Genomic DNA, 23,700 nt, shown 5'->3' on the forward strand with positions numbered 1-23,700 from the left:
AAGAAATCATAAAATAAACTTAAGTATTCTTTGATTATTTGTTCTTAAGGGCAGTTTTTTTTTGGTTTGGTTTTACTTCTTTTTTATTCTTATATTCTCAGTACATAGTATACTGTTAGCTGTCACAACCACAGTCACTTAATTGATGCTCTATAAGTGAAAATCTATGGAACTTTTCTTCTTCCTGGAGGGTAAATGAAGAGGTCCCCTGGTATTAAATGTGTATCTTTAGAGCCAGTCACTAGATAAGTGGGTTGGGGTCTCTGTGTTTCTGTGTTCTGGAAATTATGGAAGGCTTAAGTCTGCACCTTAGTGCAAAATCTCCCCCTTCAGGACTAAGAGATGGAAGCCTTGAGACACTGAAGCTTTCCTGCTGAGATAGAATATCCTAAGAGATGGGGTTCACTGTGACCCTCAAAAAATTAAACAAAAAAGGAAAGTGTGTAAAATATCCTAGTGGGAAAATGGTTCTCATCAACACAAAAGACTTAGGTTAGTGCCCTAAAGTCACAGACAGGAAAGAATCCATACTTCTGAGCCTCACTCCAAAGGAAGGAACCATTAGAATCTATAGACAAGGTAATGAAAGGAAACCATAGCAGCAGTAAGTATGACTTTACTTGAGTCACAACTACTCAGGGGTTGGAGTTAGGGAAGGGACTAAACTGCTACCCAAACCCTTAAAGGCATGGAACCTTCTGCTGAATATGGCCTCAGGTTCGGAGATCTAAAGGACTAAGAGGAAAACTTAGAACCGAATCTCAGCCCCAGCATGCAGTAAGGACTGGTTTTCGAGGTGGACTTCTGACGAGCTGCCAGATCTTTACATGCAAGGACATCAAACCCTTTCCTGAAATTTATCTTCTCATAGCTTCTTTTTTAATGCCAGTAACCCATAATCTGTAATTATGCCCCCAAATTGCCCTTTGCCAAGTTTCCAATCTACCTTTTAAATAAAACATGAATCGAATTTGTGACTTTATTATTCTGAATACTCTTGTTCTCCTGCAGCATCATCTCCTGCTGTCTGCCCACTTTTCATTTGGTCTCTTTTCTGCCTCCTCAGCTGGATCATAAAATAAATTCATGGGTAACCCCATCTAGCTATAACTCACTCTCTCTTAGACTTTTAATCCCTTTTAATCTTTTAATCTGCACTCTATTTTTATGGCTGGCTTACAACTTTAAAGCTCTTTATAAAAAATACTATATATGAAAAATCTCATATAATGATATAGTCACCAAAATATTGAAAAGGAATCATTTTAGTGTAATAGGAGAAGCTTCATGATAAATAATGGAATTAAAAACCAAGAGAGATAGCTTGCATTTGGAAATAATGGCATAGTTAATTCTATTTTTGTCATCAAACTTGTATTTTCAAGTAGCATCTATAGTTTCATTGCTTTAAGTAACAGGAATGCCTCCAAGTTATTGACTTATATTGTGAAGATAAGTTCAGTGTTCCATACAGTATGCATTAAAATTATAGTTTAGTGATATAATAGTTTCTGTCTTTATTTTTATGTGTTACTGTGAAAAATTCAAAGTGGTTAATAAAAAGATTGCTATTCTACAAAGTAATGGTGATGTATATGCTATTTTTCTGTTGGCAATGAGTTTTAGGATTCATGTCCAATTTTTAAAGTTTTTTATAAAAGAAACAGTATATCACCATGAGAAAGATAACTATAAATCCTTAAAATTTAAATCTTAGGTTTCATTCTCAAGAGAGAATCATATGAAATGAAAATTTCATAGAAAACTTATGTGACGTGAACAATGTTGATAAATTCATTAAATTTTAACTTGATTAGGGATCAATTTAATTAAGTTCCTCTGTCCAAAATCACAATTTGTGTTTGTATAGTGGAATCTAAAGACATCTATTCCAAAACTCCCATTTTATAGATAAAGAAAATGAGATAGGATTATTTGGCTTAAGCATTGTCATTTGTATGTCAATTGGGAGAATTTCTATTAGAAAGCATATGAAATCTTACCCCAAAGATACAAGTGTAGTGATCCGAAGGGGCACCTGCACCCCAAAGTTTATAGCAGCAATGTCCACAATAGCTAAACTATGGAAAGAGCCCAGATGTCCATTGACAGATGAATGGATAAAGAAGATGTGGTACATATACACAACATAATACCAGTCAGACATCAAAAAAAGGAAATCTTGCCATTTGCAACGATGTGGATGGAACTAGAGGGTATTATGCTAAGTGAAATAATTCAATCAGAGAAAGACAATTTTTTTATGATTTCACTCATATGTGGAATTTAAGAAACAAAACAGAGGATCATAGGGGAAAAGAGGAAAAAATAAAATAAGACAAAATCAGAGAGGGAGACAGAGACTCTTAATCATAGGAAACAAATTGAGGGTTGCTGGAGGGGAGGGAGGTGGGGGGACGGGGTAACTTGGTGATGGACCTTAAGGAGGACACTTGAGGTAATGAGCACTGGGTATTACATAACACTGATGAATCGGGGCGCCTGGGTGGCTCAGTCATTAAGCGTCTGCCTTCGGCTCGGGTCATGGTCTCAGGGTCCTGGGATTGAGCCCAGCATCGGGCTCCCTGCTTGGCAAGAAGCCTGCTTCTCCCTCTCTCTCTCCCCTGCTTGTGTCCCCTCTCTCGCTGTGTGCCTCTCTGTCAAATAAATAAATAAAATCTTTAAAAAAAAAAAAAAAAAGACTGATGAATCACTGACCTCTACCTCTGAAACTAATAATACATTTTATGTTAATAAATTGAATTTAAATTAAACAAAAGAAAGCATATGAAATCTAATAAAGTTTGAGTTTTGTTTAGCTACAACACACCTGCACTGACAAATTGGGTTACAATGAATCTAGCAAAACAAGTAGGTTTCTGAGTCTTCTATTTTTGTAGCAATTACTAAAACCAAACCTCAGCTTAAATCATTGAAGCAATCAACCACAGCAACATAAAATGAACAAAACCTTAAAATAAAACCACAGTAATTTACACACTAATAACATACCTTTCTCTATTAGCTAAGATTATTTAAACAATAATGCCCATAATTATTATTACTTCATAGCTATACACACTATCACTGTACATGTGGATTCTTCTTTTTTTTTTAATATTTATTTATTTATTTATTTGACAGAGAAAGAGACAGTGAGAGCAGGAACACAAGCAGGGGGAGTGGGAGAGGGAGAAGCAGGCTTCCCGCGGAGCAGGGAGCCCGATGTGGGGCTCGATCCCGAGACCCTGGGATCATGACCTGAGCCGAAGGCAGACGCTTAATGACTGAGCCACCCAGGCGCCCCTGTACATGTGGATTCTTGAGCATTTTTGCAAATAGTGCCATGTCATGTGGTCATAATGTCTTTGAGTTTGTGAAATAATCAATAATCAAGCTCACTCGGTTCTAGGTAGTGTGAACTGCTATTTATTACAATAATTTTCCATAGATGTGACCTCACTATAGTTCTTGCTTTTACAAAAGTTTATTCTTTCCTTGAAACAGAATTATACACTCTTCTGTAGACTTAGCAGGGTTTGATGTGTCAGGATGACCGAAGTACTAGTTATTGATTTCTTGTATTCTTTTGGTACTGGTTTTTAGAGTTCTCAAGACACTTTTGATTTGAAGGGGCTCCTTTGATTTCTGTAATGGATCACAAAGCAGCCTCACTGTCATAACTGTTGACAGGAGGGGACATTTGAACCTTTTGCCTGGGTCAAATGATATTAAGAAGGTTTCATTGTGAACTTCTAACATCAACTAATCAAAAATATTTTCTAAGCCCAACTTATTTTTTTTTTTAATTTTCTCATTCAAGAGACATGTATTAAGTATCTATTATGTACCAAGCTCTATAGTAGGTCCTGGGGTTCCAAAAAGAACTGTAAAGGGTCTTTATTCTGTATGTCATGCTTGCTGCCTCATGGAAAGAGCAGAGCTGTGAAACTAGACACTCTGTGGACATATGGAAATGAGTTTCTGAAAGAGGAGCTAGTAAGGCCAGAGCTTAATTTGGGCTGCAGCTCACCTGGGTGAAAAAGGACATTTCTGACATCCATGATAAACCTGTAAAGAGCAGGAAATGAAGTAGCACTATGTTGTAGGGAGGTAATATTGTATTGAGGCAGCAGAGAAGTGTGGCAAGAGATGAACCTGGAAATGTAGGTAGAAGCAGATTCCCAAAGAACATGAGGGATAGTGCTGAGGGCAAAATAAAATTTACAATTTGAAAAACAAATGTGGCTTAAATACATAGGGTGGATGGTAGGTTATTATGGCAGGCAACAGGGAGATTATTAAATATTGTAACACTATACTTCAAGTGGGAAACAACAAAATTTTGAAGAAAAGTAGTGGCAGAATGGAGAGGACAAGCATATTTTAGCAATGCTTAGTCAGGGAAAGAGACTGCCCTGGGTATAAACCATAAGTGATTGAAATATTTAGAATGCAAACAAGAAATTAGGTATATCTTGGTCCAGTTAACTTGCAACTTGTTATGTCAGAAACTGCACAATATAAATGATGATCTAGTCGGTGGCACCCAGAGGCTAATAAGGAATGAAATTGTCAAGTTAGGCATGTAGAGTGAGAGAAAACCTGATGTGCATGAACCTTTGAAGGCCAGGGAGAGGAAAAGGAGCCTGTAGAGAGGACTGCGAAATGTTGATCACAGCAGAAAGGGCAGAGCCAAGAATAAATAATGTTGAGGAAACCAGCCAGAGTTGGTGGCAACCTGGAGAGAGAGCTTTGTATCAACCTCTTACATGCCTCCAGACAACCTCTTACACTCCTCCAGGTGAACATGAGGAGCACCTTGCACTCTTGGTGGGAAAGACTAGTAAATCAGAAGCGGTACTGGAAAGCTGAGGGAATGCAGTTTACTGGATTATGCAAAGTGGCTTGGGTGCAGGCAGTAGTGGAAGAAACCAGAAGGAGGTGATATACATATAATAGCTTAATTTATATTTTGCAAACCCTTTATGAAATTCGGATATATGTTTTTATTTATTTTTTATTATGTTCAGTTAGCCAGCGTATAGTACATCATTAGTTTTCGATGTAGTGTTCAACGATTCATAGTTGCATATAATCGCCAGTGCTCATCACCACACGTGCCCTCCTTAATACCCATCACCTGGTTACCCCATTCCCCCATGCAACTCCCCTCTTTAACCCTCAGTTTGGTTCCCAGAGTCCAGAGTCTCTCATGGGCTGTCTCCCTCTCTGATTTCTTCCCATTCAGTTTTCCCCTCCCTCCCCGTGTGGTCCCCCATGCTATTCCTTATGTTCCACATATATGCTTTTAATTCTTAGATGAGAGGCTCAGATTTGTTACCCCCAAATAAATTAGCAGAGCTCTGATTTTTGTTGGACAGTAGGTAAAACAGACTTCCCAAAGAGGAGGTTTGGAGAAACTGAGGAGTTAAATTTTAGAATGAAAACATAGATGGATTTCAGACTTTGAACAGTCTGGAAGGAATTCAGATAGCAAGTAGTGATTCATATAGCACACCATTGAAGGATATGGACAGAGCAGTAATATGTTCAAAATCCTATAACCAAAACATTAATCTACAGTAATGGGAAAGACATTTTGAAAAGCATTAAGATTTGATTTTGTTTCAATTTGCACAACCAATTATTAGAATTAGAAGGAAACAATAAAATATTACCCCTTCATTATAAAGTTGAAGAATTTTAACAAAACCACTTTGATGTGGGCTCCTTATGTGTCAGTTATTATGCTAAGCAATTTACATGCATTAACTCATGAGTTAAGGCATAAATGAATTCCATATGATCCCAAGTATTTATATTCCTACTTTAATTTGAAATAACTGTCTTAGAGTGTTTAAGTGTCTTGCCAAAATTTTGTTAATATGGAAGCAATAAAAGAAAATCCCAATCCAAGTCAAAGTATAAGGTCTCACACAAAAAGGAGTTTATGGTCTCAAATCATCAAAATGCTTGGAGGTTGAGCTTCAGCCAGGTTTGATCAAGGCTCCTCATTTTCTTTCCTGGGGTTCCCAAGTTTAGGGCCTCTTGTGTATAACTGTCTCTAGTCACATTTCCCCCAGGGTGTTGAAATGGCTGTAGTAATTTCAGACATTTGCACACCAGCTTCCAGGGAAGAAGAGAAAGAGAGCATTTCCCAGAAGTTCTCAACAAACATCTCTGGTATTACAGGCTGGAAATGGGTTACCTTTACACTTCTTAAACATTCCTCATTAGCCAGAAAAAAAAAAAAAAAAAAAAAAAAAAGCTTGTATTTATCAGTTTAAACTTGAGCCAACTGCCTTCATGGGAATTAAGCTTCATTTAACATACATGAAAGTTTGAGGGAGATCGTGATACATGAATACCTATACAGACAGTTTTAAGATTAGGTGGGGTTCACTGGGGGAGTGGATTACCATACTATCCACTAGAATTACATTATTATTCTTACAGAATTGAAATAACTTGCAAAACAATCATATATCTATTTAATTACAGAGCTAGTTCTAGGATCCAATTCTTCTGGTTGGCACACACACACACAAACACAACTACACACATACATATACAATTTGTATTTTTTTCTTTTACTAAAGCTAACTAGGTCAATGGACAGGAAGATAGATACAGATAAATAGATTGATCAATAGATACATAGATACATGATGGATGGGTAGATGGAAGGATAGATAAATACAGATAATCTCTTAATAGACTTTATGTTAGATGACTTCGCCCAACTGTAGGCTAATGTTAAGTATTCTCAGTGTGTTTAGGTTAGGCTAGGCTAAACTATGGTGTTCAGTAGGTCAGGGGTATTGAATGTCTTTTGAACTTACGAAAAGTTCAACCTATGATGTGTTTATCAGGATGTAACCTCACTGTAGGTTGAGGAAGATCTGTAGATGGGTAGATAGATAGAGATCTTTTTTTACCCTTAACATGGCAGAATCATCCGATCAAATAAAAACAAATAATTTTAAGAGCGTAGAGTGTGTGTTAAGTAACTAATTACATTAATGCTTCTTAAAATCTTGGCTAACTGCATTTAATCAAAAGCAATTTTTTTTTAAAGGGGAGCTAACCTTCTTTTTAAAAAATTTTTATTGTTATGTTAATCACCATACATTACATCATTAGTATTAGATGTAGTGTTCCATGATTCATTGTTTGTGCATAACACCCAGTGCTCCATGCAGAATGTGCCCTCTTTAATACCCGTCACCAGTCTACGGCCATACCACCCTGAACGTGCCCGATCTCCTCTAATACCCGTCACCAGGCTAACCCATCCTCCCACCCCCCTCCCCTCTAGAACCCTCAGTTTGTTTTTCAGAGTCCATTGTCTCTCATGGTTTGTCTCCCCCTCTGATTTCCTCCCCCTTCATTCTTCCCCTCCTGCTATCTTCTTCTTCTTTTTTTTTTTTCTTAACATATATTGCATTATTTGTTTTTCAGAGGTACAGATCTGTGATTCAACAGTCTTGCACAATTCACAGTGCTTACCAGAGGACATACACTCCCCAGTGTCTATCACGCAGTCACCCCATCCCTCCCACTCCCACCACTCCAGCAACCCTCAGTTTGTTTCCTGAGATTAAGAATTCCTCATATCAGTGAGGTCATATGATACATGTCTTTCTCTGTTTGACCTATTTCGTCAAAAGCAATTTTTTTTTTCCTTAAGAATACAATACCACACTGAAAAAATACAAAGCTTAGAGAATTATAACTGAGAGCCACTGAATGAATGAATTACAAACTCATATATTTCATCATGTTTTCTATGGAATTTCCTGACAGCATTGATGAAAGGAATTTCCAGTTACATTGTGCACAAAGGAGGCAACATTGTATCATCACTGGTAATTGGAATTTAGTGTGTCACTGGGAGCAGTCATTTGCATTTTTACTGGTGTATGTGGTATAGAGTTCTTGGCACACAATGGAGAGATAAGTGCTCATAAAAATGGATTCACTTATCCATCAAAGCACATTTGAATCACAAGGTGTAAATATGTATAGTCTAAAATATTTAGCACATACCTAGAATGAACGTTTTATAACCTTCGAGTGCTTTTGGGTCTTTGGACTGGATACCAAATCCTAAGTGGATGTCAAAGCACTGGTTGTGCCAAGGCCTGGTCTGTGGCCAGGCTGAGCAGAGTCAGAGCTGAGGGCAGTATAAGTCGAATTGCCTGCTCTGGTTACCACAGAAGTACAGTTCAAGAGGGCATTCAATCCACTGTGGGGGATTTTTATCACATATATCTTTACTAATCTTTAAAAGTTCTGATTATTTCAGGCAGATTTAACAAGTTACAAACTCTTCTTTTTTGGGTCTCTAACAAAGTGGGACAACAGTGTCATTGTCTACTTGTTTGTATTTTAATGTATTCTAAACACAGTTTCCAAAATTATATTTTTCTCACATTTAGAAGATAAAGTATAATACTCATATATTAAGATGGGGGACTTGAGGACAGGGATTGGGCTAGTGTTACGTATTTGAGTCTTGTCACCCCACGTGTGGAGCAGGAGAACAGGAAGTAAGTATGTCTGCATTTTTTGGTCATACACTTAAATAGTACATACTATGTGGAAAACTTATTACAATTTCTTTATCAATATTAACTCATTTAATACTGCTACAAGATGCTTACTATTTTTTCACTTTCTTTTCATATGAAGAAACTAAAACAGAGAGGTTAAGTAATTAGCTTGAAGTCACACAGTTGGCTAGAGGTCAATGTAGGATTGAAACATTGGCTTTAAGGCTCCAGAAGCAAAAACAATAACCATGATGGCAAGTAGCGCAGTCTGTCCTAATTGGCAAAACTGTGTAGGACTTGGCTCATCAGACTCATCTACAAAGATTTTAAAACTTTCTGACACCTGGCACACCGAAAAACATTTAAATTAGACTTTCTGATGGAGGCCCAGGAATCAATGATCTCGGTAATCCCTGTAAAAGCTTCATATGCAGCCCTTGTTGAAGATAAAAAGGATAGAGGAAGCATTTATAACTTTAAAGGGCAAATATATGAAGAGAATCCATAGAAGGAAGCTAAGAGCCAAGAGTTCACGAGTAGTGCAGTGAGGTCCAATGCAAAATTGATTAAAGACCTAGTTACTTTAAACACTAAACTCACCTGCTCTGCATCCACGTTTAATTTTACTTTATAATTAAATCTAGCTTGGGCGCCTGGATGGCTCAGTTGGTTAAGCGACTGCCTTCGGCTCAGGTCATGATCCTGGAGTCCTGGGATCGAGTCCTGCGTCGGGCTCCTGCGTCGGGCTCCCCTGCTCAGCGGGGAGTCTGCTTCTCCCTCTCCCGCTCCCCCCCTTGTGCTCTCTCTCTCTATCTCATTCTCTCTCTCAAATAAATAAATAAATCTTTAAAAAAAAATCTAGCTTTAGCAGACCTCATGTTTCAATGTGTAATAGTATCCTATTCCTTTGTAGGATCTTTTCACATGCATGGACACACACACATACACACACACACACACATCCGATCTCTAACTTGATTCTAAAAACCTCTCTGCTTTACATTTCTCTGCTGCTTGATGCCTTTTTTATGTAATAAAATGTACATTTATTTTCCAATCCTATTTGGAAATAAATGTCAGTGTATTTATCATTCTATACCTTTCTAACTGGAATTGCATTATTTCTTGGTTATAATGCAATGTATCCATAAGGCAAAAGCTGGAAGAAAATTATATGACTCTCTTGATATGATTTGTCTCTCTTTTCCTATTTATGGTTCGGTCTTGAGAAGGGTTAAAATTATTCAGCAAAAAAACCTGTATTAACTCCCCTTAAGTTTGCATTTCGTATTGTGGCTAAATCTTGTTTATGTGATTTTTTTTAATGCAATGCCATTCATTTTGGTTCTGCTTTCTTAAATGAGAACAGTGATGTACTTTAGAAATTCAAGATAAGTTAAACTCACAACGTACTGTCAAAAAGTACTCTAAAGGCCATAACTAACTGCCAGGTCTCCTTTTAAAGTGCAGTATGTGTAGTATGTGTGTCTTTTGGGCGTACATATGGGTACTGTATGTATGCAACTGCTAAATATTTATTTGGGACTTACGTCATGACAGACTGGATGTAAAAAGAATGAATATGGAATGGCTGATGATGTAAGAGATTTTGTAGCCCATGAGAAATGAACTGAGTTTCATAAAATGAAAATGTATTAAGACTGTTGGGAATACAGGGGAGTGGACAAATTATGTCTGCTTGGGAGGAGAAAAACAAGCATTCACGGAGGTGACCATGGAGCTGGGACTTCAAGGGTGTATAAGGTTTCTCCAGATGGTGGAGGCAGAAGCGCTCCAGGTAGCAGGACCACATGGGCAAGAATACAGAGGCATGAAAGAGCCTCAGCTCCACAGTAGCTAAGTACCTTTCAGCCTTGCAATTAGGAAATTGAGGGTCCAGACCAGTTGAGACAGTTGAAGGATGATAAAAAGCAAAGAACATATTGAATGAGTAGAATATTTTTATACATCTAGGAAATTTAAAAAAAAGACTTTATAGAAGCCATAAATTAGATATAATTCACTTATATTTTCTTTTTTTTTAAGATTTATTTATTTATTTTAGAGAGAGACAGAGAGAGGGAGAGCACGAGAGGGAGGAGGGTCAGAGGAAGAGGGAGAGAGAGAATCTCCAGCAGAATCCTCGCTGAGCACAGAGCAGGGCTCGATCCCAGGACTCTGAGATCATGACTTGACCCAAAATCAGGAGTCGACCACTTAACGCACTGAGTCACGCAGGCGCCCCATAATCCACTTATATTTTCAATATATTTCTAGCGAGTTATTTTTAACACCACAAATGTAAAAAATACATAGAATATAGAACTATCATGCTGGAGGTGGATTTGCCAGAATAAATAGTTATGCAACACATTGCTTTTTATGGTTGAGAATAGTACCTGGTATATGGTATGTACCACTGAACATCTGTTGATTGAAAGAAGAAATGAATCAATCAGCAATTTAATGTCTACTTGGGCAGAAATCGTGACTTAGGGCTCAGTTCTACTCCCACTTCTCTACCATTTTATATGAGCCCATTCTTGTTGACATAATGGACATTCTCATAAAAAAAAAAAAAAAAAAAACCTGAGGGGCGCCTGGGTGGCTCAGTCATTAAGTGTCTGCCTTTGGCTCAGGTCATGATCTCAGAATCCTGGGATGGAGCCCCGCTCAGGCTCCCTGCTCAGCGGGAAGCCTGCTTCTCCCTCTCCCACTCCCCCTGCTTGTGTTCCCTCTCCTGCTGTGTCTCTCTCTGTCAAAATAAATAAATAAAATCTTTAAAAAAACCCCTAAAATCATCATATTACAACTGTGAATTTACAAAATGCAACTAATTTTTCAAATATATTTTGACATATACATACATGCACACTAAAAATTCTATCCAAATTGGTTCTCATATTAACCCTCAAGTATCTAGGTATTTTAGTGAAACCCTTATTTAGTTGCAGTTTATATCAAATTGACTTCTCCTAAAGACTGTTCTTTCTAGGTGATTTTTCTATAACTCTCAGGGTTCACTTTTCCTGCCTTGCTCTTCTACATATGTGTGCATATATGTGATATTAACTTATATCATATACATATATAGAGAGTGCCTGCCTAAAATTTAGAATTCAACTATTACTACAAAATAACCTTTTTTCATAATAGCTGTATTATTAAAAATTACATGAATTAATCTACTACCAATCAGAGCAGTGTTATATGGAAAATTTTAGCGGTTCAGTATTCTCAATTGCATATTGTACTCTCTGTCTCCAGCTGGGTATAAAGGAATGATTTCTCTGTGAGTTTCATTCTCTCTGCACTTCAACATTTGGAGTGGTTACATTGTCACTTTGAATTTGGGTGATAAGAGAATAAATCCCAAGATGACTGCTACATACAAGCAGACTACTCCAGTTTTTGTGGCCATCATTGACTACATTGTTTCTTTGCTGCATATTAAATGTGTTCCCAGGTGTAACCTCCTGGTGTTCCCCCAGGTGGGAACCTCTTGGGTATTTAGTGTTTAGCAGGGTCAGGAACTGCTGTACTATCCAAGCACTGCAGAAGGCAGTATTTTGAGACTTGCATGCTCCAGATGGTTAACTGAGTCTCTCCAATGAAGGGAATCTCTGTCCTTTGCATTAGTTTGTAAGATGTCATGGAGCATCCAGCAAAACGAGCTGATATGATGTTTAATTGTGTCCTTGTAAGCACCTGTGGAGGCGGTTCTAGGAGCTCCGAAATAACATATGGTTCTTAGTGAGTAACCTTTTCACTAAGCCGAAGATACTTTCTACTGTGACTGAGTGGGCACTCTTTTTTTAAGTTTTTATTTAAATTCCTGTTAGGTGACATATAGTGTAATATTAGTTTCAGGTGTACAATACAGTGATTCAACACTTCCATACAGCACCCAGTGCTCATCACAACAAGTGCACTCTTTAATCCCCAGCACATATTTAACCCATCTCCCCACCCACCTCCCCTCTGGTAACCACCAGTTTGTTCTCTATAGTTGAGTCTGTTTCTTGGTTTGCCTTTCTCTTTTTTCCCTGTGCTCATTTATTTCTTAAATTCCACATATACGGGCACCTGGGTGGCTCAGTCTATTGAGCATCTGCCTTTGGCTCAGGTCCTGATCCCAGGGTCCTGGAATTGAGCCCCACGTCGGGCTCCCTGCTCAAGAGGGAAGTCTGCTTCTCCCTCTCCCTCTGCCCCTGCTTGTGTGTTCTCTCTCTCACTCACTCTCTCTCTCTCTCAAATAAATAAGTAAAATCCTTTTTAAAAAATTCCACCTATGTGTGAAATCATACGGTGTTTGTCTTGACTGGCTTATTTTGCTCTCTAGTTCCATCCATGTCGTTGCAAATGGCAAGATTTCATTCTTTTTTATGGCTGAGTAATACTCCTGTGTGTGTGTGTGTGTGTGTGTGTGTGTGTCTGTGTGTGTGTGTGAGAGAGAGAGAGAGAGAGAGATACACATACACACATCTTCTTTATCCATTCATCAGTTGATGAACTTTTGGGCTGTTTCCATAATTTGGGTATTATAGATAATGCAGCTAATACCATACGCTCAATAAGAAAGCCAAAGATGAATCATATAGTACCATCCCTTTTATATTTTGTTTTTAATATTAATATGAACCTTAACTAAGTATACAGAAAAATAGTTTCCTCCAAAAGGAGTTTTAAATGCTTTATGTTAATCATTTTTTTTAAATTTAAACTCAAATATGTAAAAGAATGAATTAAGAAATATTCCCTATCTTATTCATCTTTGTCTTTCTTATCAAACATATGGTGTGACTTAGGTTATAATTTATTAAATTTGTCACGAAACATTTCTTAGCAGATATAATACCTTTTTCTTCAAATATATCATTAAAGAAGAATAATCCACAGCTTTTTAACTACAACATTTCTACCTAGGATTGGGGAATTATTTAATATTTGCCGACTTTGCATATACAGCACATGTACAATGCAGTGATGATAATGATCCAGGTCATACCAGAAAAATCACTGTGTGACAGAAAGGAGGAAAGAGGGGAAGTTAGTCTTGCAACCGTTCATTCCTACAGCATTGAGGATAACATAGTTTTGATGACTATCTAATATAGGTCCTTAATTCCTATTTGTCAAATAATTGTTAATGATGTTGTAAGTATTGATAATGATCATGATCGTGATGGTGGATAATAAGGGACATTATCACTCTTGACATCTCAGAAATGTTTGCCTACTTTCCTTCTAGAAATTTCCTTTCCTGGGAAAGACCATTGAAATAAAACCTATCATTCATCTCTTGATATTGCTAGAACTCACCAAAAGCATTCTTAAGATAAAGCATTTGGTATTGAATGCCTACTCAATGCCATTTGCTATTGAATGTCTACTGAAAGTTATCATTTTTATTTATTTATTTTTTTTACTATCCTAACAAACAGACAAAAGGGTAGAGAGGAAGAGATGTTTCATTCTCTTAGTTTGCAAGTAAACCTTTAAGATTTAGTTTGTTCCAGTTTTGTACTGCCTGAAGGGAAAAGCCTGAATGAATAACTAATTGGAAAGGAGAAATCCTTTGTTCCCAAAGTTGAGCAGTTACTTTGAATGCCTCCAAGAATAGGAGCATTCTGTCCATTGTATAACTTTGGGTGTACGCATCACTCCCTTTGTGCTCAGTAGAGATTTCCTTCTAACCATTAGCAACATATTGATTTTATTTATGTCGAACTTGATAGTTTTTATTTTACTTTGTTCTCAACTCAGTATAGTAATACAGAGCACGATATGAAGATATAGTCAAAAATTTCTTAGAGAAAGACTTAACTATGACCATGACAATATAAGACAAAAATACAAGAAAAATCTCCCTTTAGCTTCTCTTAGTCAAAACATGAGAAAAGATACAGAGAATTTGGGTTGTCTTTAATGTTTTCCTATGTCACTGTATCCTTAGGTTAATTCAGTCTTGAGGCCTAGAGGTGCTCCTGGAGCTGTAATTGCAATTATTTTTGGTTCCTCAATTTCTCAAATATTCTGTCCTAATTAAAGTCTTCCTACTGCTAGTATATAGTTGTTGATTTTTAAATAGCAATGCAAGTTACTTACAGCCTCTAAAGTAGAGTAAACCTTCAAACCTTTTAGCTTTTCTATTGATAGCCTAATCATGAAATTAGAGCATCTATAGTAAGCAGATGAGCCTAATGTAAGCAGCATCATGTTTCCTTTGGTGTATAAATCAATAAAGCTATCATGATGACTTCCAGTTCAATCATCTAGCTCCTGGAAATGAACATAGCTTTTAAAATAGATTTTTAAAATATGTATCATTTGCACTAACAGCTATATTGTTGCCCAGCGTTCTGGTTATCATAATTACATCATTCTCAGCGGCACCATATATTCTCAGAATCATTGAGTAATGCCAAATTAAAAAAAAAAAAGGAGTCCAGCAGATTAAAAAACATGACCTTGAGCTCTGTAAAACAAAGATGCTAGAATCATACTGTCTTATTTTCCAGGTGCATATGTGCTCCAGGTCAAGGCCACAGACGCGGATGACCCGACCTATGGAAACAGTGCCAGAGTCGTTTATAGCATTCTTCAGGGACAACCTTATTTCTCTATTGATCCCAAGACAGGTAAAATTTTTATTAGAGACAACATTATCACTACCCCTTTCAAATATTTAAACTTTAATTAAATCTTGGCATGGGAAGTTACCTATTCTAAAAATGCAGTAAAGATTCAGTGTGCTGTACATTAAGCAAAGGAAGATAGGATCTTACCTTGTGGCTGCAGAACCATTTCCTCTGGGTTGAACCCTGTGTAAATGTAAGCCATTTCACATATATATGTCAAGTTCCAATTCCAAGTTAGAGATTCCCTATATGTTTTACTTTAAATTTTCAAAAGTCTGGGCATATTTTTTTTTCTTTTTGATTCATCTGCATATAATAGAGTTTCATTTCAAATTTTCTTGTATGGGTTCAATTATATGTAGTGTGGGGCTTTATCAACATGTCATAGGATCATGGAGCCTATTGCTGTATTTATCAAAGTTATGGATCATTGATTTGGGTTTGGGTTAATAGAGACTTATGCTTCTAGCAGAGGGGAAAAAAGGGTTGACAAACTTGAAACACCCAGATCCCTAATTCTTCTGGTCTATGCTTTTGAAGTTAGTCTAATTTTTAAGTCAAAACATTTGAATGGCAGTTTTCAGAGCCAAATATATAAGAATCTTTGGAAAGTATAGAAAGGGCAGGATATTATGCACATAGAAGATTTTGTGTTCCCTTTCAAATAAAATGAGGCCCCTCTGCTCTAGAGAATCTGTGTTTTGAACAGTAGATAGTTTTTAAGGAGATCCGGCCATGCTGACCATCAAAATAGGTATTCCATATCACAGTTAAAACAGAACTCCACAAAGACAGCTATTTTGTAAACTCTTATATGGCACATCGTCATATATTTCTGATTAAATTCAATACTACTTATTACATTAGGTTACAATAATGAAATAAATTGTTAATGTACTAGACTAATGTTACTTTTTACATTTGTAAATAAATTTTAAGGAACAATATCAATTTGAAAAGTCTTAATTTCAGACACTATGTATTCAAATAGGCTTAACATTTCAAAATTAACACTTCCCTGTAAGTATTTGCTAAAATCTGGAATACCAATTAGATGCAGGTTAATTAATGATTAGCCATGTTTTAATGTCACTTAGAAACAGAAAGTCAACTAAATAGGAACAGAGAATCTGTGAAAACTTTCTGCAAATGAACCTGTTATTCTCTCCTTTTCTGCTCTTCTCATTAAGCCCATAGAGGAACAGAAATCAGCAAAAAGTTATGGGAATAAGACAGGAAGTTGCTTTCACTTGTAAAGATAAAAAGGAATAGTTTGTAATAAGGACAGTATCAGTCTTTTAAGAAGGGAATCTAGAAAGGTTTGTTGAGGACATAAAAGCTCTTTTGGTATGGAAAGAGGGTCAGAAACTAAAAGTCAGAGTGTTAAGTGTTAAAACTGAGTGTATGACGGAGAAGTTACACCTATACTATGAGTTATTTTCAAGAATTATGTCAATGAAGATAAGATATTTGACAATATCGGTGTTAAGGAACTTTGTGCTTAACTGTGGGAAATCATACACACTTGTAGAAAAAAAAGGCAAAAGTTGTTGAGGAAAGAATTTGGGGCAGATGTTCAATGACGTTTATGATGGTACAAAAGTCCAGAAGAATGAAGACGGTTTGGACAATGGGCTGAATATATAGACAAATATTGAAGGGAAATTATCTAAAATATAATAAATCCATTTATCAGATCAAAACATTATGGGTTATTTCTTCTTCTATGATTACCCATCTTTTCCGAAATTCCCATAATGGATAATCTAACTAGAAACAGAATTAAGAGCAATATATGTGTCTTAGATCTCTTCAGCCTCTGAGAAGCGCTCCTAAGAGTCAGAGGGGAAGGAAAAAGAAAAGGAGGGTATTCAGAGATTGGTGGAGGGGCGGTTGGGTATTAGAGTACACTTAGTGGGTTGTAGTGATTAATTCTATAGAATAGGTGAATTTATATACTCAGAATAGTATATATGTGACAGTGACAGAATAAAGATGAAGGAATTAATATTGATGAAATAACTATAAATGTAGTCAGTATCTAACTGAACAGTAAGAGAAAATCATACAAAGATGAATTTAAGCATAGAGCATAGATTAAGAATATAATCATTATAGTCAAATTAATACCAGACAGACAATAATTATATGAGTCAAAACATTTTCTGTCCCCTTGGCTTTGCTTGTTCCATATCAACTTGATATGAATTCTAATGCCTTTAGAAAGTATTATCTTACAGGAGAGTGTGTATATTCATAATATGCCTTTAATAACTATGTATTTATATTTTATGTAATGCTTATTATTTAGAACTAAAGGTGAAACAATTCTGGCATAAACAATGAAATAGATTTTTTGAAGCATTGATTTTCACTGGAGACAGAAGTCTTGATATTAACAATGCCTCAGACCACTAGACAGGAAAAGAGTGGATGATGAGGCACTTCATTAATAGAATGATAACTAGTTCTTCATGCACAGACCATTAAGAAGACTTTTTGTCAAATTTATCACCTTGTGGTACATAAGAGTCAATCAAAAATCAAGGATAATTGCAATTTCTCAGAAATAGTCTCCATTTGTTCCAGCCATATAGCTTCCTTTTATGATTCCTTTTGCTGTTAGTAAATAAAATACATGAAAAACTAATATTATCTAAAATTTTCCACACTGGAGTGTAGAATACACTTTAAAATAATTTTTAAAGGAAGAGTCTCATCAGAACTCCTGGTGCCTAAATATTTATGAAGAGATAAATATAACCATTTATTATTCATTTGGAATGAGAAAATAAAACATATTTCCTTTGTGATATTGTCTTTTGACAAACATTCCTAACATCTCTACCCAAGACAATACAAGAAGCTTATTTATAAGGAATATAAATCGGTGCATTCTATGAAATAAGTTTGGAAATAATCATTCTCTTTAAAATTGGCTAATTTGGGGGCGCCTGGGTGGCTCAGTTGGTTAAGCGACTGCCTTCGGCTCAGGTCACGATCCTGGAGTCCTGGAATCGAGTCCCGCATCGGGCTCCCTGCTCAGCAGGGAGTCTGCTTCTCCCTCTCCCGCTCCCCCCTCTTGTGCTCTTTCTCTCTCTCACTCTCTCTCTCAAATAAATAAATAAAATCTTTAAAAAAAAGTTATAAAATTGGCTAATTTGACAATTATTTGGCTTAACTATAAATTATATTCTGTGAATTAAATGTCACATACTTTCATATATATATATAGATATATAGATATATAGATTTATAGATATATAGATATACTTCAAATGATTATTAACTTTTTTAAAAACCTCAAATGTGATAAATCTATAAAACAGGGGTGCCTGGGTGGCTCAGTCGTTGAGCGTCTGCCTTCGGCTCAGGTCATGCTCTCAGGGTCCTGGGATCGAGCCCCGCATCGGGCTCCTCGCTCCGCGGGAAGCCTGCTTCTCCCTCTCACACTCCCCTTGCTTGTGTTCCCTCTCTCGGTCAAATAAAAAAAAAAAATCTTTAAAAAAAATCTATAAAACATTTTTTAAAGATTTATTTATTTATTTATTTATTTGAAGGAGAAAGAGTATGCACCAGAGAGGGGGGATGGGTGGAGGTAGAGAGAATCTCAAGCAGACTCCCCACTGAGCACAGGACCCTGAGATCATGACCTGAGCTGAAATCAAGAGTCAGACGTTTAAGCAACTGAGCCACCCAAAGCGCCGCAAATCTATGACATCAAATAACATTTCTACTCAATATACTTATTATTTATAAAACATTAAAATGTTTGTCATATTAGCATATTATATTATGTATTTTTATACTTAATGTTTTTATGCATTAGAAATACATCTGTAATATATAAAACGTTAAGCATAGGCATTATAATACTTTATCCAGTGCATGAAATCAGGATGCTAAACCTCTCTGTAGCATTGATAATAGAATTATTTAGGAAAACAAATATTACTACAAATGATCAACTTTATGTCTTAATTTATGTTTAAAATTCTTTTAAAATATTTAAATTGTTCCCTAAATGATTTCAAAAACTAGTCTGAGTTGGGTAACTAGATATTGCTATTTTGTGTATCATGTGGTGATGATATGTTCCATTTTTCCAAATGATCTGACCCTTAATTGAGAAAGCATCATTATGTATTTTACCTCAACACTTTTTTAAACCTATAAACTTTAAATGTTTTTGTTGTGATAAAATATACATAACATAAAATTTACCATATTAACCATTTTAAGTGTACAGTTGAGTGGCATTAAGAACATTAACACTGATAGGGTGCCTGGGTGTTTCAGTCGGTTAAGCATCTGCCTTTGGCTCAGGTCATGATCCCAGAGTCCTGGGATCGAGCCCCACATCAGGGTCTCTGCTCAGCATGGAGCCTGCTTCTCCCTCTGGCTGCAGCTCACCCTGCTTGTGTTTTCTCTCTCTCTGTCTCTCTGACAAATAAATAAATAAAATCTGAAAAAAAAGAACATTCACATTTTTATTCAATGGCCACTGCCATCCATCACTAGAACTTTTTCATTGATATCTTTTTATTTATGTGCATTGTCAAAAATAATGTGTATTTATAAGTTTTTATTTTATGTATTTATATATGCCTTTATAGAATCCATATGAAAACAATTGAGTGAGGCTCAAGTTGAATGCATGAGCTACATTTTTTTCCCTTTTATTCACCATTCTAATTCATGCTCTGTGATTCTGTCCTAGCTTCTGTTTAGGGAAATTTGATAAATGTTGCTGAGAGAACTGACAATTTCTCAAGATTTTTACTCTTTAGGTCTGACTATCACCTTTTGTTCAGGAATTATAATCTCCAGGTCTGTGTCTTAAGTGAAACCTCCTCTCCTATTCTGAATGACATTTATTCTTTCAGGTCTTCAACAATGTGTTGGTGTTTTAAAGTCCCAGAGTATAATTAAAGCATGGGTTAGAATATATTTTGAGCTAATTTTGATACTACTGTATAAATATTTACAAGGTTTCATGGCTTGAAATGCTTCTGATATTAATTCAGAGTAAAGTCTGAGAGATTTCAGACACCTTAGTGCTGAGGTGCTGATGAAAGAAAGAGTATCTTCTTTTTCAAGGTCAAAATAAGAGTGTTTACCTACACAAAGTTGTCATGCCTTTAATACATTTTGCATTTAGACAAGGTCTGATTATGGGCACAGTGAGAGCAAAGAAAGCAATAGATGCTGATAAATATAAGGCAGGAAAAATAGGTCAAGGAAATAGCTATTATATCACATATTACCTATTTTGTAATATTTTGGTATGTATAGTAAAACTGCATGACTAAAAATGTGCTCCCGTGAATGATTCCCTTGTATTCTGCATCGTCTCACTTCCTGAGAACTCTGTGTGAACTTTGCTTGCCTTATTTTAGAAATCATGGAATGCACACAATCAGCAGATAGAACTGAGAATGTTTGGCCTTAAAAGGAAAATACTCCAGGGGCATGTGATACAGGACTTTTGGAAGTTGTAGAGCTGTTATATCATAGAGAAACTGGCTCTGTTCTGTGCTGCTTGAGAGGAAAAGAGCTATCATAACTGGTATGATTTACAGGAAGAACTTTGGTTTTATATACTTAAAAGAAGATGTCAGTACTTGCCCCTAAATGAGAGGAGTGCCTCACGAGATTGTGAGTCTCCCATTAGTGGAAGTGTTAAAGCAGATGATGAGTGATGAGCTAGTGGTGCTGGATCTGACTGTTTATTCATGTGATGCATGTTTATGTGATATTAATGAGAAAGCATCATTATGTATTTTACATATATAATGGCGTCACAGGTGTTTTGCCATTAGGATACCAAGATGAATCATTAGATCCCCAAATGGATCCCCATGTACTGGAGGGAAGCCATCAGGTCCTCAAAAGATTACAGTTGAATTTTGTAGGATAAAATTCTCTGATATGCAGTATGACTGCTGGGCACTGATATAGACTGAGAGGGGACTTCCTGAGGAAAGAGGCCCTGGGAATTTACTTCTGAGTCCTAAAGCATATAGTTAAGGTGTTCTATAGTTGGGAAGAGGGTCTCTAAATTTTCTTCCTACTGAAGATAACATGATAACTCTTCTTGTCCTCAAAATACATTATTGGAGTATTGGCAACAACATTTTTTAAAGTTATACATTTCTTTTTTTTTTTCAAGATTTTATTTATTTATTCATGAGAGACAGAGAGAGAGACAGAGGCAGAGGGAGAAGCAGGCTCCCCGCGGAGCAGGGAACCCGATGCGGGACTCGATCCCAGGACCCTGGGATCATGACCTGAGCCGAAGGCAGACGCTTAACCAACTGAGCCACCCAGGCGTCCCTAAAGTTATACATTTCATCTGTGTAGTAATAAATACAACATTTTTGTTAATATTTTTAAAGATTGCACTAGCTTTTAAAAACCCCTTTTCACATTTTAGGCTAATTTAAGACTGTAATGAAAAGAAACTTTTCATATAAATTGCTGTAAAAGCAGGTCTTGTACAAGTGTTTTAAAATATAATTTAGCTATGGAATTGAAAGAAAAAGCAACTTTACATTGTCAGTGCTAAAGTCAAGGTTCCCATCTTTAGCTATAATTATTTTTTTTTATTCTACCATCTATTAGCAGTTCCTAATAGACTTGAGCATTATGATATATTGGCTAAGAGTCCAAGAAAGATTTGAAGATGCTATGCTGCTACCTTAGAAGTGGAGAAAGAAAGCCAGGACACAGAGAAGAAAGACATCTTTTGGAAGATAAAAAACTGCAGAAAAGAATGCATCTAGCCACAACCTTGATTTTGGCCCTTAGGACCCATGTTGGACTTCTGGCCTCCCTAATTGTGGGATACTAAGTTTGTGTTGTTTTTAGGCCCCCTAGTCTGTGGCAATTTGTTACAGAAGGAATAGGAAACTAAATCAGTATAGAATTTTAGAAAGAATGTCAAGAAAGCCCTTTGAAAAGGGCTTGGAGAAAACTTATGAAGGAAGTAGAGAAGCTCTTCATGAGTAAACCATCAGAAGAACATTCCCCACAGAGGGAAGAGATTGTGCAAAGCTTTGGTGACCGAAGAAGGGGGTTGTGAAAGATAAGATCAAAGAGTTAAGTGGAAAGTTGGAGATCATGTGTTATTTTCACTCTGAGTGACGTGGATTTCAGAGTAGAGGCGAGTGTTATATGTTCATGCTCTCACCTCACCACTATGACTTCTCTTTTAAGAACAAACTAATGACCCAGTGCTTCTTTGGACTCTAATCCTCAGTGAGCGGAGAATAGAGCCATTTATCCATTGTTTCTCTCTCTCTTTCTCTCTTAATAGTCTCAAAACAATAATTAGCATTTTTCCAGCTTTATTGGGAAATAATTGACGTACAACATTGTGCAAGTTTAAGATACTCAAAGCGTTGATTTGATACACTTGAATATTGCAAAATGATTACCACTGCAGTGCTAGCCAACACTTCCACCACGTCACATAATTCCCAGTGAGAACTTTTAAGAGCTACTCTCTTAGCAAATTTCAAGTAGATGATATAGCAATATTAACTATAATCACCATGCTGTACATAGGATCCCCAGGAGGTATCCATCTCATAACTGGAAGTTTGTGCCTTTGACCAACATCTTCCATTTTCCTCACTCCACAGCTCCTGGTAACCACCATTTTACTCTGTTTCCTGGATTTCAGCTGTTTTAGATTCTACATATAAATAATATCCTAGAATATTTCTTTTTCTCTCTCTTATTTCACTTAGCATAATGCCCTCAAGGTCCATTCATACTGTTGCAAATGGCTGGATTTCCTTCACTCTCCTGACTAAATAATATTCCTATGTGTGTGTGTGTGTGTGTGTGTGATATCTTCTTTATCCAATCATCTGTTGATGAACATTTAAGTCATTTCAGTATCTTGGCTTTATATGAATAAAGCTATAATGACCATGAAGTGAAGATACCTCTTTTGAGATCCTGTTTTCATTTCCCCTGGATATATATAGAAAAGTGAGATCATTGGAAAATATGGTAATTCTATTTTTAATTTTTTGAGGAATCTTCACAGAATTTTCCGTGGTGGCTGCACTCATTTATCTCCCCTCCAACAGTGCACAAGTGTTCCCTTTCCTCCATATCTGCCAACACTTGTTATCTCTTGTCTTTTTAATGACAACCATTCTAAGAATGTGAGGTAATGATCCTTTGATTTTCATTTCTCTGATGATATTGATGTTGAGCACCTTTTCCTGTTCTTGTTGGCCATTTGTATAACATTTTTTGGAAAAAAAAAAATCTGTTCAGTTCCTCTGCCCATTTCCAAATCAGATTGTTCATTTTTTTTTTTTTTTTCTTACTGAGTTGTATGAGTTCTTTTCTATTCTGGATATTAACCCCCTATCAGATATGTGATTTGCAAATATTTTCTCTCATCCCATAGATTGTCTTTTCATTTTGTTGATTGTTTCTTTTGCTGTGCAGAAATCCAACTTTAGTTGGATCCCACTTGT

The 23,700-nt window shown here is 36.3% G+C and overlaps 1 protein-coding gene across 2 annotated transcripts in view; it reads left to right on the plus strand.

Moving 5' to 3' along the window:
* Positions 1 to 23,700, plus strand: part of CDH12 (cadherin 12) — a 252,200-nt gene that overhangs the window by 146,050 nt on the left and 82,450 nt on the right. The window contains exon 3 of one of the 2 annotated variants that reach the window (XM_021695843.1): positions 15,080 to 15,199. The exons of the other annotated variant lie outside the window; for it this stretch is intronic. Coding sequence (XP_021551518.1) covers positions 15,080 to 15,199 — 120 coding nt within the window. The remainder of the gene's footprint in view (positions 1 to 15,079; positions 15,200 to 23,700) is intronic. 2 annotated transcript variants of the gene reach the window in all.

Source organism: Neomonachus schauinslandi, chromosome 7 (assembly GCF_002201575.2).
Source record: "Neomonachus schauinslandi chromosome 7, ASM220157v2, whole genome shotgun sequence".
In the NCBI taxonomy this organism is placed as follows: domain Eukaryota; kingdom Metazoa; phylum Chordata; class Mammalia; order Carnivora; family Phocidae; genus Neomonachus; species Neomonachus schauinslandi.